A 16,799-nucleotide genomic window follows, 5' to 3' on the forward strand; every position below is an offset into this window, starting at 1 on the left:
CCAGTAAAACCATGGCCTTTTCGGCCAGAAGGGCGCTATCACAATCACTCTGGCCTTGTCTTCCCTGATCTTCCTCAGAACTGCTGGGATTAGACATATCGGTGGGAAGGCATACAGGAGTCCATTCTATGCTGAAGGCGTCTACTGCCAACGGCCTGTCTGCTGGGTTCAGGGAGCAGAATCTTTGAACTTTTCTGTTGGCTTTTGAGGCAAAGAGGTCTACCCTGGGTTTTCCCCACATGTGCACTATCCGTTGAAAAACGGACTTTTTTAGGGACCATTCTCCTTGCCTCAAGTGGTTCCTGCTTAAAAAGTCTGCCTTTATGTTGTCCACACCTCGGATATGCAGGGCCGATAATGACAGGAAGTGCCTTTCGGCTAGAGACATGAGTCTTGTGGTTACGTGCATCAGAGTCCGAGAGCGGGTGCCTCCCTGGTGGTTCACGTATGCGACCACTGTTCGGTTGTCCGATAGGACTCTCACATGATGCCCTGCCAAGTGAGGAAGTAACTTCTCTAGCGCCTTTTCTATTGCTAGGAGCTCCCACTCGTTTGAGGATAGATCTTTCTCCTCTTGAGCCAAGGGGTCTTGGACCCATAGTGTGTCTGAGTGAGCTCCCCACCCCCATGGACTGGCGTCTGTTGTGATTACCTTGGGGGCTGTGAATGTCCAGGGAACTCCTCTCGGGCTTTATCCCAAGATGAGGACGCCTCTTCCTCAAACGGATACCTTCTCTTTAGGGAGGTGGTTATTTGGGACCTCTTTTCCGGTTTTTGCCATTCCCTTTTAATCAGTTCTTGTAATTCATTAGTTCATTAATAGGGAATGACCTCCGTTTTCTCTTCTGTAGGCCACTGAACATAAGTTCCTGGGCTGTCTTTTTTGCCTTCTCATCTACTAGCCCCATGGTAGAACGAACAGCTTTTATAAGCCTGTCCCGTAGCCTCTGCTGGAAATGTATCCTCCTCTGAGCTACTATCTGAGTAGTGAGCTGTATCCGAGTCCCCCTCTGACTCTGAGGAATCCCTCTGGGATGCTACGGAGGGGCTGGATCTGTCCCTGGATCTGGCATCTGTGTCGGCTGTTTGCAATGCTTTAACGGACTTAGAGACCTCGGACTGGATCAGAGATCTTAGGCTGTCCGTAAAGGAGGGTGTTTCCTCCGCCACCGTCCTATTGATACACTCCTGACACAGTCTTTTACCCCAAGATGTCTTTAAAGGCTTTTTACATAAGGGACACTCCTTATTTTTAGTTTTTCCCTTATATTTTTTGGGGACCTCCTATACTCCACCCTGCAATGTATGTAAGAAAAGAGGGGAGAGACGGAGATAAGAGAAGAGAAAAGAACAGACATTAGCGTGCCGGACTTTCTCGCAGTTCACTCACCACTCGGACGCTTTCAAAGTACGGGTACCGGATCCGGAGGTTGATTGGTTTTCTCTGTGTCTCCCAATGAGACTAGGGACCCCTCCTTGGTATGGCGATCCGTCCGTACGCTGTCCGAGCGGCTTCTGCTGCTGCCACGGCGGTTCTGGCTCTTTTCGCTTGAGCGAGACCGCCTCTCCTGCATCTCTTGCTGTGGCATCAAATGCTCTGGTGAAAGGCTCTCCATCATACACACCACAACGTAACAAGAGTAGTCACCTTCAACCTAGCCTGGTTTTAGTGACACAGGGCAGCACTTCTGGCTCGTTTAAATAGATTCACTTTTTTTTTTCCTTTTAATGAATCACCTGGTTGATCCTGCCATTACTGGCTGCTTCACTAGTCAGGCGCATATGTGCACCTGTCACGAATTAATTACCTGGCTGATCGTGCCTGCACCACTTCTGGTGCTCCTATGAGAAATCAAACACCTGGTTGATCCTGCCGCCGTAAGCGCAACGCCTGCGCTGTACAATTATGCCAGAGCGGGCACCTGGCAACCACTTCCGGTGCGCGCTCACCATATACCTGGTTGATCCTGCCATCTGAATACTACCGACGGCCTGCGCGCGCACCCGGATGTTATGACCTGGTGGTTACGGAGCGGTACTGAGATGACCTGGTGGGTAAAACCAATCATGGACAAGCTTAGAGGAGGTAGCAGCTCCACAGACAGTAATCACTGATATGACCTAGTGAATACGGAGCAGCACTGAAATGACCTGGTGGGTAAAATGAATAATGTACTAGCTCTGAGGAGGTGGTAACTTTACTGACCACAATCCCTACTCCTAACACCAACACTAGAAATAGCCGTGGAGCGTACCTAACTCCGCCTAGACGCCTCTGCACAGCCTAAGAACTAGCTACCCCTGAAGATGGAAACGGAAAACTATCTCGCCTCAGAGAAACCCCCAAAGGAAGATAGCCCCCCACAAATATTGACGGTGAGTGGAGAGGGAAATGACAAACTCAGAAATGAAACTAGATTTTAGCAAAGGAGGCCAATACTATCTAAATAGACAGAGATAGAAAAGGCTACTGTGCGGTCAGTATAAAAACTAAAAGTCCACGCAGAGTTTACAAAAAATAACCACCACACCGACTCACGGGGGCAAATCTGCGACCCCAGAGCTTCCAACTAGCCGGAATATTTCATAATGACAAGCTGGAGAAAAGAGACATAAATGAAACTGAACAGAAGGTCATAAGCAGGGAAACACCCAAAAACTAGCAGAACTTATCTTAAGCTGAAAATGGACTGGCCAACAGAGAACTTCCAGGAAAGGACTGAATCCACAGGAAATACATTGACAGCTGGCATCCACTACAGCCAAAAGCCCAGTTAAATAACAAGGCCAGGGAACCGATTAGTGAACGCAGCTGCTAAGTTCCACTTGAAACCACCAGAGGGAGCCCAAGAGCAGAACTCCCAAAAATACCATTCGCAACCACAGGATGGAGCCCAAGAACGGAATTCACAACACCCGGACTTACTTCCGGTGCGCGCTGCTGTGCTCCAGGAGCGCATCACTTCCGTTGTGCGCCGCTTTTTCCGATCCCCCTGCCCCTTAGCTCCTTACAACAGTTCCGAGTGCGCACGTGCGTACTTCCACATCCGGGTACCCGGCGCCGGCTGGAGGGAGGCTTCAGCGCCGACGGTGTCCATGCCACAGATGTCAGCCAGCACTTACCCTCAGCGTTCCTCATCGCCAGACATCGCTCCATGCTCAAGTACTGACCAGGAAGGAGTGGGGAGGGAGGGTTAGGGGGAGACCTGCTTTAGAAGCTCAACAGGGAGGGCCCCAAAACCTCCATGGAGACTTACTCAGCCCTGGCACCGATGTGCCTCACGGTCTGCATGGCCACCTTTGGTCAACAGGGGGAGCACCATAAGGTGACCCCCGTGGACAGCAGGATTTTCTACTCAACAGGGGGGAAACGCCACCTGCGGATCCCGTGGAGAACCTTCACCCGGGCGTTCGCCTCGCGGGCTGTGGCCATGCTTTGCTCAGGGGGGGCATGGTATACATTGACGCCCGAGGCGACTACGGGTACCTGGTGACGGGTGCAGCAGACCAGCGCCTGCCCAAATCCACCCGACCCAGGCCCCGGCATCCTCTTCTGTCTTCATCAGACGTCTTCCATCTTGAGGGTTCCCCGTCAAGGACAGGAAACCAACTGATGTGGAGAGAGGAGCCGCCCCTTTTATCTTGAAGGTTTCCTGTCCTTGATGGGCGGATCCTCTCTCTCGTGGTGCCATCATGTATGATGGAAAAAAGACTCAAGTGCCTCCTACAGACACTAAGCAAGAACTGGTTGAATCGTAGCCAGTGAAGGGGTGTATACTGCAGAGGAGGAGTTAATCTTTCTGTTAACTTAGTGTCCTCCTAGTGGCAGCAGCATAACACCCATGGTCCTGTGTCCCCCAATGAGGCGTAGGAGAAAGTAGATTTTCTCCACAAAGGAGCTTGATGAAATAAGTATCTCTTGAATTGTTGCACTCAGGCACATACGGCAATACCCTTTGTTGCCTCCCTAAAGTGATGCTGACAGGTTCTCTTTAAAAAGTGTATGACAAGAGTTAAGACGAGAAAGGATGAACAAAATCAAAACCTGTAAATATGTTTCAACAAGGTTCATGAAGAAATGGTTTTTAATAAACTCTGACAATAACAAGGAGACACAATCTGAAATTAGGTGGACGGAAGTTCAGAATCAATGCCAGAAAATATCTTACTAAAAGAGTACTAAATACTTGGGACAATCTTGTAGCAGATCTGGTTGAAACATTAACAGTAGAACTAACTAGGATTAACATTTCTACCCTAAAATTAAAATAACAAAGGGCAGCCTAGACAAACTATATGATCGTTTTCTGACATCAATCATTCATGTTTCTATGTACCTGATACTTCTGGCCATCTTTTACTGCCTCAGGCTGCCGTCACACTAGCAGTATTTGGTCAGTATTTTACATCAGTATTTGTAAGAAAAAACCAGGAGTGGGTGATACATGCAGTGGTGCATATGTTTCTGTTATACTTTTCCTCTAATTGTTCCACTCCTGGTTTTAGCTTACAGATACTGATGTAAAATACTGACCAAATACTGCTAGTGTGACGGCAGCCTTACTGGTATTGACTCTGGGTAGCTGATAGAGATGCATAGGTTAGGATAGACCTGTCTTTCCAGTCACACCTATTAGCAATTAGTGTCTACTCAGGAACTGGTGGTGGAACAAATCTGGCAATCCAACTGGGATAGTTTCTTCTCTGTGTGGAGTTTATTGATGACGATTAAAAAGGGACAATAAAGATGGCCACAAAAATAAACGTTCATAGCTGCAGGCCTCATTCTGGTAACAGAAGTGCCTTCAGACCCCCCAAGTCATGCTTGATCGGCTCAGGTAGAGAAGAGTCAGCTGCTGTCAGACACCTCTGAAGGTGTCTTACCTACCATACAAGTAAATGCTTCTGGGAAAAAAAAAAAAAAATCTTCCAAAACTCATTAAAACCGCTTCAGAAAATGTGCCTTCTTTGGCGAGTTTTGTTGTTGCTACCTGAAGTGGTTTACACTTGAAAACCATGTCTCTGACCACCTCAAAAACCCTCCATCTGCAGATAGCCTTTAATTTTGTGAAAACAGGTATGGAAGAGTTTTCTCAAATAGCACAAAGCCTTTTTCAGTTAAAGTTAGATCAAAAGCGAGTTTCAGCCTAAAATTTGCTATGTAGACTTATTTATAAGTCCACGGAATAGAAAATATTGCTAAAAGGTAAAGTGTATTCCATAACATCTCACCGATACAAACATACACAGATTTCTGCAGAGAACAGAGTTACAACACTGTAATTTATACACACAAGTCCTTGGTGGTCCTATAAGTGCACACTAAGGAAGATACACTGAATGTGCTCTTTTCCAGGAATGTCTCTTGTGGCAGTTCAGTTTTTCAGAATTATTCAAGTTCTCCCGCCTCCGAAAACAGGTCAGCAAGGTCGGCAACAGTCAGGACAGAAGCTTCAGACTGTTTCATTGATGTACTTGTATGACTGAAAACCAAATAAGGAAACATCTTGTTAAAAAGGCTAATTTCTGCTTTTACATAAATAAATCACACAACTATATTACATAGCCAGCATCTGATATAAAGCAGCGAGCAGAGTTGGGCTCAGATTGCTGCATTAGCCATTTACTTGCTGCTGTCAATCTCCGATAGAAGCATTGAAATACAGCATTTGCTGGTGCAAGCACAGGCTTCCATCGGCCCTTCTGGGGCACATTCATGAAGCAGTAATAGGTTACCATAGCAGTCAGTCTGCTGAAGGCCCCTGTCACTGCCTTGGTACTGCTGCGAAGCTCAGCCTAAGGCTGGGGTCACACTTAACATATGAAAAATCGGTCTCCCTGCCGAGAGTCGCACGAGTGTTCACCGTATGTTTATCCGTGTGTAATGCGTTTGCAATGCGATGATGCGATTTTCTCACACATATGTATCCGTATGACTTTACATTTCTCACTGATTTAATGGCTCAATGGGCTGAAATGAGGAAAATGTGTGCCTATGTGCCACAAGCTAGATGAATGGTCTGTGTGGTGTCAAGAGTTTTTCTCGCACCCATAGGCTTGCATTGGAGAGTCTCGGACGATATACGCGTACTATCACAGCATGCTGCGATTTTACACGCACGTCGAATATGCCTGAGAAAAAAATACAGTGATGTGAGCTGCCCCATAGATTAACACTGGTCCGAGTGTTATGCGATGTGGGCCTAAGGGATTGTGTACTGTAGACGATCATATGACTTAGAGAAGTGCCAGCCGTCGTTTTGACGACTAGCATTCGTCCACAAGTCTGATTTTTTTTCCTCGAACCGTTCTGGCCGGAGGAAAAAAATTGCAGCATGAAAAAGATGGCATAAGCACGAAGCTGTGATTGAACGTATAAAGTTTACCTCCAGTCACTGTTGTCAGCTGATGGGACTACCGCTTCCATCAGCCGAAGCCTGCTGCCGCTAGTAACAGTGAGAGCAGGAGTGACTAATGGGAGTATTCATCAGCTGGTGCCTGCACTGTAAATAAAAAAAAAAAATGGAGTGGATTACCCTGTATTTTTGATAACCAGGCAAAACTCACAGCTGGGGGCTGCAACCCTCTGCTGTCAGCAAAGCTGGTTATCAATAATAGATGGGTCCCCATCCCCATCACTGGCTTTCCCTCTCTGGTGGAAAAAATTGCGTGGGAGCCTGCGCCAGTTTTTTCCATGAATTAATCCTTTAATTTAACACCTACAGCTCCACAATTTTATACACACACTACTAACATTATTAGTGAAGGACATGTAATGTGTCAATCACTGTCACTGTAGCAGGCATAGCCAGATTGTAGTCCCACCGGATTATGCCTGCACACACACACACACACACTGACACAGCTCCGGCAGCCCCCCGGACAGCCCCGCACAGCCCTGGCAGACCCCTGGACAACCAAAAGACCCCCGGACAGCCCGCAGACCCACGGACAGCCCCGCAGACCCCAGCACACAGTCCCGCAGACCCACACACACATACATGCAGACCCCGCCCGCGCACACAGGCACGCACAGAGTCACTGCCCACACACTTCCCTCCTCCCGGGCTGCAGCATTTCTCGCAGGGTGCTCTGTCCGCGGAGCCGGGACACGGTGCCGAAGATCGCAGTATGCGTTCATTGCTTACGCATACCGCGATCTCTACCGCGATCTCCTGGGCCACAATCCTCATCCCCCGATGCGTAAGGCTACTTTCACATTAGCGTCGGTAAGGGTCCGTCGCTATTCGTCGGGTCGACGTACCGACACACGTTGTGAAAGTTGTGCACGACATGGGCAGCAGATGCAGTTATTCAACACATCAGCTGCCCATTCTGAAGTCCGGGGAGGAGGGGGCGGAGTTTCGGCATGCGAGGTAGAAAATGGCGGACGCGACGGACAAAAAAAGTTCACCTGAACGTTTTTTCGTGCCGACGGTCCGCCAAAACACGACGGATCAGTTGCACGACAGACGCGACGCATGGGCATCCGTCACGATCTGTCACTAGTTCAAGTCTATGGGAAAAAAACGCATCCTGCGAGCACATTTGCAGGATCCGTTTTTTCCCAAAACGACAGATTGCGAGGGATGGCAAATGACACAAATGTGAAAGAAGCCTAAGGCTACTTTCACACTTGCGTCGTTCGATGCACGTCACAATGCGTCGTTATGTAGAAAAAACGCATCCTGCAAAGTTGCCCGCAGGATACGTTTTTTCTCCATAGACTTATACATAGCGACGCATTGCCACACGTCGCAACCGTAGTGCGACGGTTGCGTCGTGTTTTGGCAGACCGTCGGCACAAAAAAATTTAACAAGAAGATGCCAGCTCACCGATAAAGTAGTGGAAGCCCGGAACTCCGTCCTGATGAGACGTAATGGAAATCCAAGAAAAGAAAAAAATAGTTCCAGCTTCTTGATAAAATCACGAAATTTATTCCATGATTTTATCAAGAAGCTGGAACTATTTTTTTCTTTTCTTGGATTTCACAAAAAAAGTTACATGTAACTTTTTTTGAGCGTCGTGTCTGCCATTTTCGACCGCGCATGCGCGACCGAAACTCCGCCCCCTCCTCCCCGGACAGTACAATGGGGCAGCGGAAGCGTCGTAAGACTGCATCCGCTGCCCACGTTGTGATTAACACACTGTCCGTCGGTACGTCGGGCCGACTGTTTGCGATGGCCCGTACCGATGGACTAGTGTGAAAGTAGCCTAACTCTGTGGGGTCCAGACTGCGCAGGTGCATAACGCTTGCAGTCTATCAAGGCTTCGAAAAAGAGTGACGCTCATAGCATATTATATATATATATATACACTCACCGGCCACTTTATTAGGTACACCTGTCCAACTTCTTGTTAACACTTAATTTCTAATCAGCCAATCACATGGCGGCAACTCAGTGCATTTAGGCATGTAGACATGGTCAAGACAATCTCCTGCAGTTCAAACCGAGCATCAGTATGGGGAAGAAAGGTGATTTGAGTGCCTTTGAACGTGGCATGGTTGTTGGTGCCAGAAGGGCTGGTCTGAGTATTTCAGAAACTGCTGATCTACTGGGATTTTCACGCACAACCATCTCTAGGGTTTACAGAGAATGGTCCGAAAAAGAAAAAAAATCCAGTGAGCGGCAGTTCTGTGGGCGGAAATGCCTTGTTGATGCCAGAGGTCAGAGGAGAATGGGCAGACTGGTTCGAGCTGATAGAAAGGCAACAGTGACTCAAATCGCCACCCGTTACAACCAAGGTAGGCCTAAGAGCATCTCTGAACGCACAGTGCGTCGAACTTTGAGGCAGATGGGCTACAGCAGCAGAAGACCACACCGGGTACCACTCCTTTCAGCTAAGAACAGGAAACTGAGGCTACAATTTGTACAAGCTCATCGAAATTGGACAGTAGAAGATTGGAAAAACGTTGCTTGGTCTGATGAGTCTCGATTTCTGCTGCGACATTCGGATGGTAGGGTCAGAATTTGGCGTAAACAACATGAAAGCATGGATCCATCCTGCCTTGTATGGAGCATCTTTGGGATGTGCAGCCGACAAATCTGCGGCAACTGTGTGATGCCATCATGTCAATATGGACCAAAATCTCTGAGGAATGCTTCCAGCACCTTGTTGAATCTATGCCACGAAGAATTGAGGCAGTTCTGAAGGCAAAAGGGGTCCAACCCGTTACTAGCATGGTGTACCTAATAAAGTGGCCGGTGAGTGTGTGTATATATATATATATATATATATATATATATATATATATATATATATATATATATATATATAGTGATGCAGGGACCCGTGGGGCGCTGTATGTGCTCCTCGGGATATGCGCGTATCTGTGATTATAATGGTGAAACAGTGACTGGCAGAATTGTAAATGGCCGGTATGTGTCGCAAGAGGGAGTCTGCGCTGTAAGCTTCAAGTAATGTTGTTGTTCTGGGACCTGTAGTCCCACAAGTATTTGTATAGTTTGTAAAGGGAGGCTTGCAGGGCTAGCTGGAGAGCTGGGCGGGTCTGGCTAACCACACATACCTCCCACCTGTGGGAGTGCTTACAGGTACATTATGTGACCATGGTGTGGTCACATGGTCTCTGTGATGGAGACTGTGTAGATCCTGGACGGCTTGTGTGTTGGGAGGTCCTGTGTGTGGACCGGATCCCTGAATAGCGCCCTGAGAGGCTGTGGATCTGACAGACTTGTGTGTTGGGAGATCCTGGGAGTAGGATCGGATCCCTGAATAGCGCACTGAGAAGCCTGTGTGTTGGACGGTCCCAAGTGGGGACGGTCGTCCTGAACATCACACTCAGTGGCCTGTGTGTTGGGACGTCCCAGGTGGGGACGGACGTCCTGAAGAGTGCACGGAAAGGCCATGTATGCAGAGTCTGCAATGGCACTGTGTTGGGGAGCTTCAGCCCATCTGAGGATCTGGACTGTCAGGTGGCCTGGTGAGCAAGATTGTCCGGGACGGTGATCCCAGTTCGGGAGCTTCCCTGGAAACAAAGACTGACGAGGAATCAGCGTGTTGAGCAGGAGCTCCAGGAAGGTAACCCAGAGTTGGGGAACTGTGTGCACTGACTGGGAGTCAGTTAATGAACTGTGCGGTCACCCATGGTAACTGGACGGAGTAAGGACCAGCATGTTTAGAGACTGCAACCTAATGTCATGTGTTGGTGCTTGTTGTGTTGCATGGACATTGATGAACTGTTCAGCGTACGGTCACCCATGGCAACTGGATGAAGTGAGAAGTCCGGCATATTTAGTGACTGCGAGTTGAAGCCGTATAAAATGTATAGAATGAACTGTGCATGACCCGGTTTATGCTGCACAAAATAAACCAGATAGTCTGTTTAAGCGGAAACCCGTGCCTGTGTGACTGAATCCCGTGCTAGGTGAGTGTCTCTCAGTACACTCATGTGTCTGCCAGCAGCACGGGGGGCATGTGTCTGCCAGGAGCACGGGGGGGCATGTGTCTGCCAGCAGCACAGGGGGGGCATGTGTCTGCCAGCAGCACAGGGGGGGAAGGCATGTGTCTGCCAGCAGCACAGGGGGGCATGTGTCTGCCAGTATGCCAGTAGCACAGGGGGGGGCATGTGTCTGCCAGCAGCACAGGGGGCATGTGTCTGCCAGCAGCACAGGGGGCATGTGTCTGCCAGCAGCACAGGGGGCATGTGTCTGCCAGCAGCAGAAGGGGACATATTGTGAACAGGGGGGCATGTGCCTGCCAGCAGCTGAGGGGGGCATATAGTGACCGGGGGGGGGGCATGTGTCTCCCTGCAACACAGGGGGGCATATAGTGAGCTGGGGGCATGTGCCTGCCAGCAGCACAGGGGGGCATATAGGTGACCAGGGGGACATGTGCCAGCACAAGGATGGGGGTTTTATAGATACCAGGATGAGGGACATATGATTTGTAAGACGGACACTGGAATTATAAGACAGACCCCCATTTAACATAAAAAATAATTTTTTTCTCTTTTTCTTCACCAAATTTGGGCGTGCGTCTTATAATCAGGTGCGTCTTATAAAGCGAAAAACACATGTGTATATATATATATATATATATATATATATATATATATATATATATATATATATATATATATATATATATGACTATATATATGTTTTCACGAATATTTGAGACCATGGATCCATTATACGTCCATTTTGCAAGCCGGCGAGAAAATCTTGCCATGCGGATACCATGCGGATGTCACACGGATGCTTACATGCGAGAAAATCGCATCCTCGCATTGCACACGGATGACATATGGATCACTGTTCAGGGAACATTTCAGCAATTCTTGTCTGTGTAAGGATATGTGCACACGATGCGGAAAATGTTGCGGATCCGCAGCGTTTTTCCGCAGCTGCGGGTCCGCAGCAGTTTCCCATGAGTATACGTTACAATGTAAACCTATGGGAAAAAAAAACGCTGTGCACATGCTGCGGAAAAAAACGTGTGGAAACGCAGCGGTTTACATTCCGCAGCATGTCACTTCTGCGGATTCTGCAGCGGTTTTACAGCTGCTCCTATGGAAGACCGCAGTTGTAAAACCGCAGTGAAAACAGTGGTAAATCCACGATAAATCTGCAGCAAAAACGCAGCGTTTTTGTCCTGCAGATTTATCAAATCCGCTGCGGAAAAATCCACAGTGGACCACAATACGTGTGCACATAGCTTAAAACGGACCAATTTTTTATACCTTGTGTGTGGCTCCAGCCTAAGGGAGAAGTACAAAGCAAATGTGGGACAATTAACAAAAGAGGAGATGAAGGGGCAAAAACTTCACCAAAAGGAGTTTCTTCAAATCACAATGAACGTCTTACACAATTATACATTCTACATACAGAATGGATGGACAAATGTGTTTTTTCGGCCTTGCTAACTATGTTACTATGTTACATACAATGGACTACACTACTTCAAGGCTAGATAGGTTTAGACCGGATTTCCTAAATGAATGACTTGGAAGCATGGGAGTCAAGATACATGCATACCTTTCTGACAGAATCTCTATATTATGCGAAGAAAGGAGTGAGAAAGTGACTGGCGGCTCAAACCCAAACGTAACTGAATGGATTTTGATCAATAACGCTATTGGACCCCCATTAGAAATGGCTGTACCATCACTGGCATCACCCTGCAAAATTCCACAAAATTTGGGACAAAAGGTTTCAGGCTCCCATTGTGCCATAGGGTCTAGGTTATTATACTGATTTTCCAGGACAGGTAACTCTTCTTCTCAGGGTCAGTTACTGTAAAGTAAGTTCTATCAGGTTGAATAAATTGTATTTGTTTCAGAGGACATTGTACACACGTGATAAATATATTGATTTTGGCCTTGGTGTCTGTTATGGCAATCTAATTTCTGCACATGGACTTTAAACACTGGTTTTATACTACTGGAACCTTGGTTATATCTAGCAATAGCAGCTGTAGACATTTTATTATTACTTTACTGTGATTGTTATTCTTGTTGTTCACATCGTAGAGAAAGTTATTGTTTTCATTAAAAAACAAACAATAGAACAGTTTGGCATTTTCAACCTCATTTGTTTCATTTTTACATTGCTGGCTGTTCACCACTTTGATCTAGTCAGTGCACGTTAATCAGAACAGATGAGCTCAGAAAAAGACAAACAAAAGAAACAGATAAAAAGAGATAAACTCCTCATCAGAACTGACTGACACATTCTCAAGTTATTCATTCTGCAGCCAGCAAAAGACAGTAGAACACAGGGGCTGCAGAAAGAAAATGGTGCTACATTTTTAATGAAACCCAATTCCAGAAGTGTTCTCTAGCCTAAAACACATGCATCTAAGTAAAAAAAATACCCCCAAAGGTTTCCGAATCCTTTGACTTTCAAAGCCCACTTCATCTAATAAATTCTAATTCATATTAATACATTTTGTATAAAAAAAAAAAATGAAATCTGAACAAGGCTCTTATCTTAAAGGGAATCTGTCACAAGTTTTTTGTTACCCCACATGAGAGCAGCATAATTTAGGAACAGATAATCTGATTCCAGCGATGTTTCACTTACTAGGCTGCATGCTGCAGTTCTGATTAATAATTTTATTCGCTGCTGCAAATTTTGCATTTCTCTGAATGCTGAGCTCTGTATAACCCCGCCGGACTACTGATTGGCAGCTTTCTGAATAAGAAAATTCTCACTGTAATAAAGATGCAGTTATATTGGGCACTTAAAAGCTGGCAGCAATCTATGCTGGTGTTCACCTCGTGCGGTCATTTGCCTTAAACTCAACGTTTCAGACGAAAAAGGTTACATAACATACTTGACATGAACTTCACAGAAAGACTTAGATTCCAGCGATGGGAATCTTCAGCATACCCCCATCGGTAACTCATCGGGCCAGTGAAAGCCGATGTGCGCGGGCACTGGCACAAGTCCATTTAAATGCTGCTGTCAGAGATTGACATTAGTATATAAATGGTTAACATCCATGGTCAAAAGTCAGCTCCAGCCGTGCCTGCTTGAAATTAATGTCATCTATGTAACAGCCGTGTGTGTGTGTTGGGGGCGAGTTCAACTCCTGAGCCTGCTCCACACATGTGGATCCCTTTCCCAGGACAAGCAGTATCCTTTTACAATGGTCATTAACGGAAACGACAAACTTTAAAATATCCAGCCAGGAAAAAATAGCCAAAGGCCCTTGTAGTACCGTGCCCCCTAAGGCAACTGACAGGTCTCTTTCTCGTGTATACATAAGGAGAGACCTGTCAATCACATGAAGCGGTGCTGGGAAGAGCCGGACAGATCTTTAAAGTTTATTTACCCTGAAATGGCGCAGCATTTCAGGGAATAATATACCACTGTCCTTGGTTTAGGCAGCATGAATCCCGACAGGGTTTATGATAAAAAATCAATTGACAAAAAAAAAAAAAAAGAAAAAGAGATGCACATTAAGCAGACTTAACCAAAACCAAACAGTAGAACACAATAAAGATCTCAGTGCTGTGAATAAACAGAATTAGAAATACCTTCTGTCCACTGTCTTTAACATCGCTTGCATCCTTTCTTCAATTGTTGCTTTAATCAGAAACCGATGAACAATTGTAGCCCTATAGCAAAGAGTTGAAATGGACGATTTAGAATGATTTGTTAAATATTTCTGTGAGGACTTTTTATTTAAGAAAATAACGTGAATAGGAATTACAACAGTTCCTACCGACCAAACCACCATACATGCTAATCAAAAACCCTAAAACTTACTTTTCTTGGCCAATTCTGTGCACGCGACCTATTGCCTGAAGTTCATGTGCTGGGTTCAAAATGGGCTCTACTAAGAGCACATGAGTAGCCTCGATAATATTCAGCCCATTGGATCCAGTGTGTAATGGAAGAAGTAAAATGTTGATCTTGGGATCATACTTAAATGCTGAAAGATTTTCCTAGTAAAGAAAAAATTATTTAGTGAACGGTAATGTAACTTTTTTTCTGCAATTGCAAAAATGACATGCTACACGTGTTACGTGAAAACATCAACTAGTCAGCATGAGCTGATGCTAGTGTACTTGTCTGCCATTCTTCTGCGCTCTGCTTCACTGGATTCTATAGCAACTATTTTTGGATTATTCACTTTTTAAATGGCAATCCATCAATGTGACAAAAATTCTGGATGAAGCAAGGCAGACGTATTGAAGTGGAAATCTATCAAAAAAAGTAATAGCCGTCCGTTCAATTATTCTATCAATCCAAAAATGTAACCCTCGTACTGTGGCAACATTTCAGGGGCTTCCAGAATGTTTCAATGTAAATTATATTGACATCTAAGAATAAGATGCCGTGAGTGACTTATCTATAAAACATACAGCAGATGAAAGCTCCATCTACTTTAATGTGGTTGGGTTGATTATTTTTATTATTATATTATTTGCTATTATTTGTGAAAAAATATCGGAATTTTGTCAAAAAATGTTGTATAATTCGCAATTTTTTGAGATGCAAGAAGGGAAGGAGTGCCATATTGTAGTGTAGATTTTGTTGTTATGGTTTGTGGGCGCAAAGACCCCCAGAGGTGCCAGAAAAGCAGATCCCTTCCATAAGTGACCCCATTTTATTAACTATACCTCTCACTGAATTCATCTAGGGGTGCACAGGTGTGTCACAGAATGTTGTACTATTGGGCAGTGAAGAAAAAATAACTACATTTTTACCACAAAAATGTTGTTTTAGCCTCAGATTTTCCATTTTCACACTGGGAAATGGGTAAAAATGGCGCCAAAATGTACTACACAATTCCAGAAACAAGCAGCAATGGAAGTTGCTGAGTGAAAATTGCAGCTGTGCCGTTGCAGTGACCAGTACATTAGGCCCAGCTCTTTCTTGTGGAGACACGCACCCCATAAATTAAGCAGACTCTAGTTGCTACAGAAATAACAACATGTGGACGCTAAATGTGGTTTAGGTACACTGTGGGGCTCAGAAGGGAGAGGGGCATTTGGATTTGGGAGTGCAGAATTCGCTGGATTTCTTTTAGAGGATGAGGAGCCATTTTGCTATTTTGCTCTTCAAGAGCCTTTGTGCTACCAGTAACATGGAAGACCCCTGTATTTCCATTGCCAGATGGAACCAGGTGAAGGATTGCTTTTTTGGGGTTTTTTTTTTACCCCGTTCCTAGTGCGGTATAAATGATTAGACTACTTTATTCTTCGGATTGCTGCAATTACAGTGATACCAAAATTTATATAGTTTTTTAGGTTTGGCTACAATCCCACACTAAAAGTCTATTTTTTTTTATACAAAAAAAAGAGTTTTTGCATAGCCATATTCTAAGAGCTGTAATTTGTCTATATTTCTGCTGACTGAGTCATGAGATTGTTTGTTTTTGTGCGTATGAGTTGACGTTAATTAGTACCATTTTTGGGCACATAACATTTTTTGATCGCTTTTTATTCAGATTTTTGGGAGGCAGAATGAACAAAAACAGCAATTCAGGAATACTTTTTTTTTATTGTCATTCACAGTATGGCAAAATTAATAAAGCAGCCTTATTTTTCTGGTCATTATGATTACATTGATACCACATTTATATTATTTTTTTATGTTTTGGTGCTTTTACACAAAAAAACCTATTTTTTATTAAGATGAATTGTTTTTGCACCTCTTTATTCTGAGAGCTATAGCTTTTTTTATTTCTCCACTGACAGAGCTGCATGGCAGCTTGTTTTCTGTGGGACATTCGACTTTTTGATTGCGTTTTATCCCACTTTTTGTTCAGCCGTATGATGATTTTTATGGTGTACACTGAAGGGGTTAGCTAGTATGACAGTTTATTTTTGGTGATTATGGACGTGGCAATACCAAATATGTGTACTTTTTTATATATATAAATGTAATTACTGGCATAATATTTTTTCAGTTGAAATGTAGTGATTTTTTTTTTTTACATTTTTTTAAAACTTTTTATTTTTTACTTTTTTTATTTAGTTCCTCTATGGGACTTTAACTTTTATTACTCTGATAGCTGATATAATGCATTGCTTCTGTTAATGCTGCACTGACAGAAGCCTCTTAGACCATAATCTTAGCTTGGTCTAACAGGCTTGCCATAGCTGGCAGACCAGGATGTCATCATGATGATGATGATGGCCTCATAAATGTTGTGATCGATATCGATTGCAGCATTTAGGGGTTAAATGGTCCAGGGACGTGCGGGCACCGCTACTGGCCTTGACAACAGGAGCTCACTTATAACTTATGACAAACTCCCAGCGGCGATCGCAGGTGGGGGGGGCACAGCTCCTATGTCCGCACAATTGCCATGACGTACA

The 16,799-nt window shown here is 45.1% G+C and overlaps 1 protein-coding gene across 1 annotated transcript in view; it reads right to left on the reverse strand.

The window, feature by feature from the left end:
- Positions 1–4,067: 4,067 nt before the first annotated feature.
- Positions 4,068–16,799, reverse strand: part of SHPRH (SNF2 histone linker PHD RING helicase) — a 181,584-nt gene continuing 168,852 nt past the window's right edge. Inside the window, exons 28-30 of the mRNA XM_077283067.1 lie at positions 14,239–14,417; positions 14,007–14,087; positions 4,068–5,483 (exon numbers count right to left, since the gene is read on the reverse strand). Of these exons, the coding sequence (XP_077139182.1) occupies positions 5,390–5,483; positions 14,007–14,087; positions 14,239–14,417 (354 nt within the window). The 3' untranslated portion in view covers positions 4,068–5,389. The remainder of the gene's footprint in view (positions 5,484–14,006; positions 14,088–14,238; positions 14,418–16,799) is intronic.

Source organism: Ranitomeya variabilis, chromosome 2, assembly GCF_051348905.1.
Source record: "Ranitomeya variabilis isolate aRanVar5 chromosome 2, aRanVar5.hap1, whole genome shotgun sequence".
Taxonomy (NCBI): Eukaryota; Metazoa; Chordata; class Amphibia; order Anura; family Dendrobatidae; genus Ranitomeya; species Ranitomeya variabilis.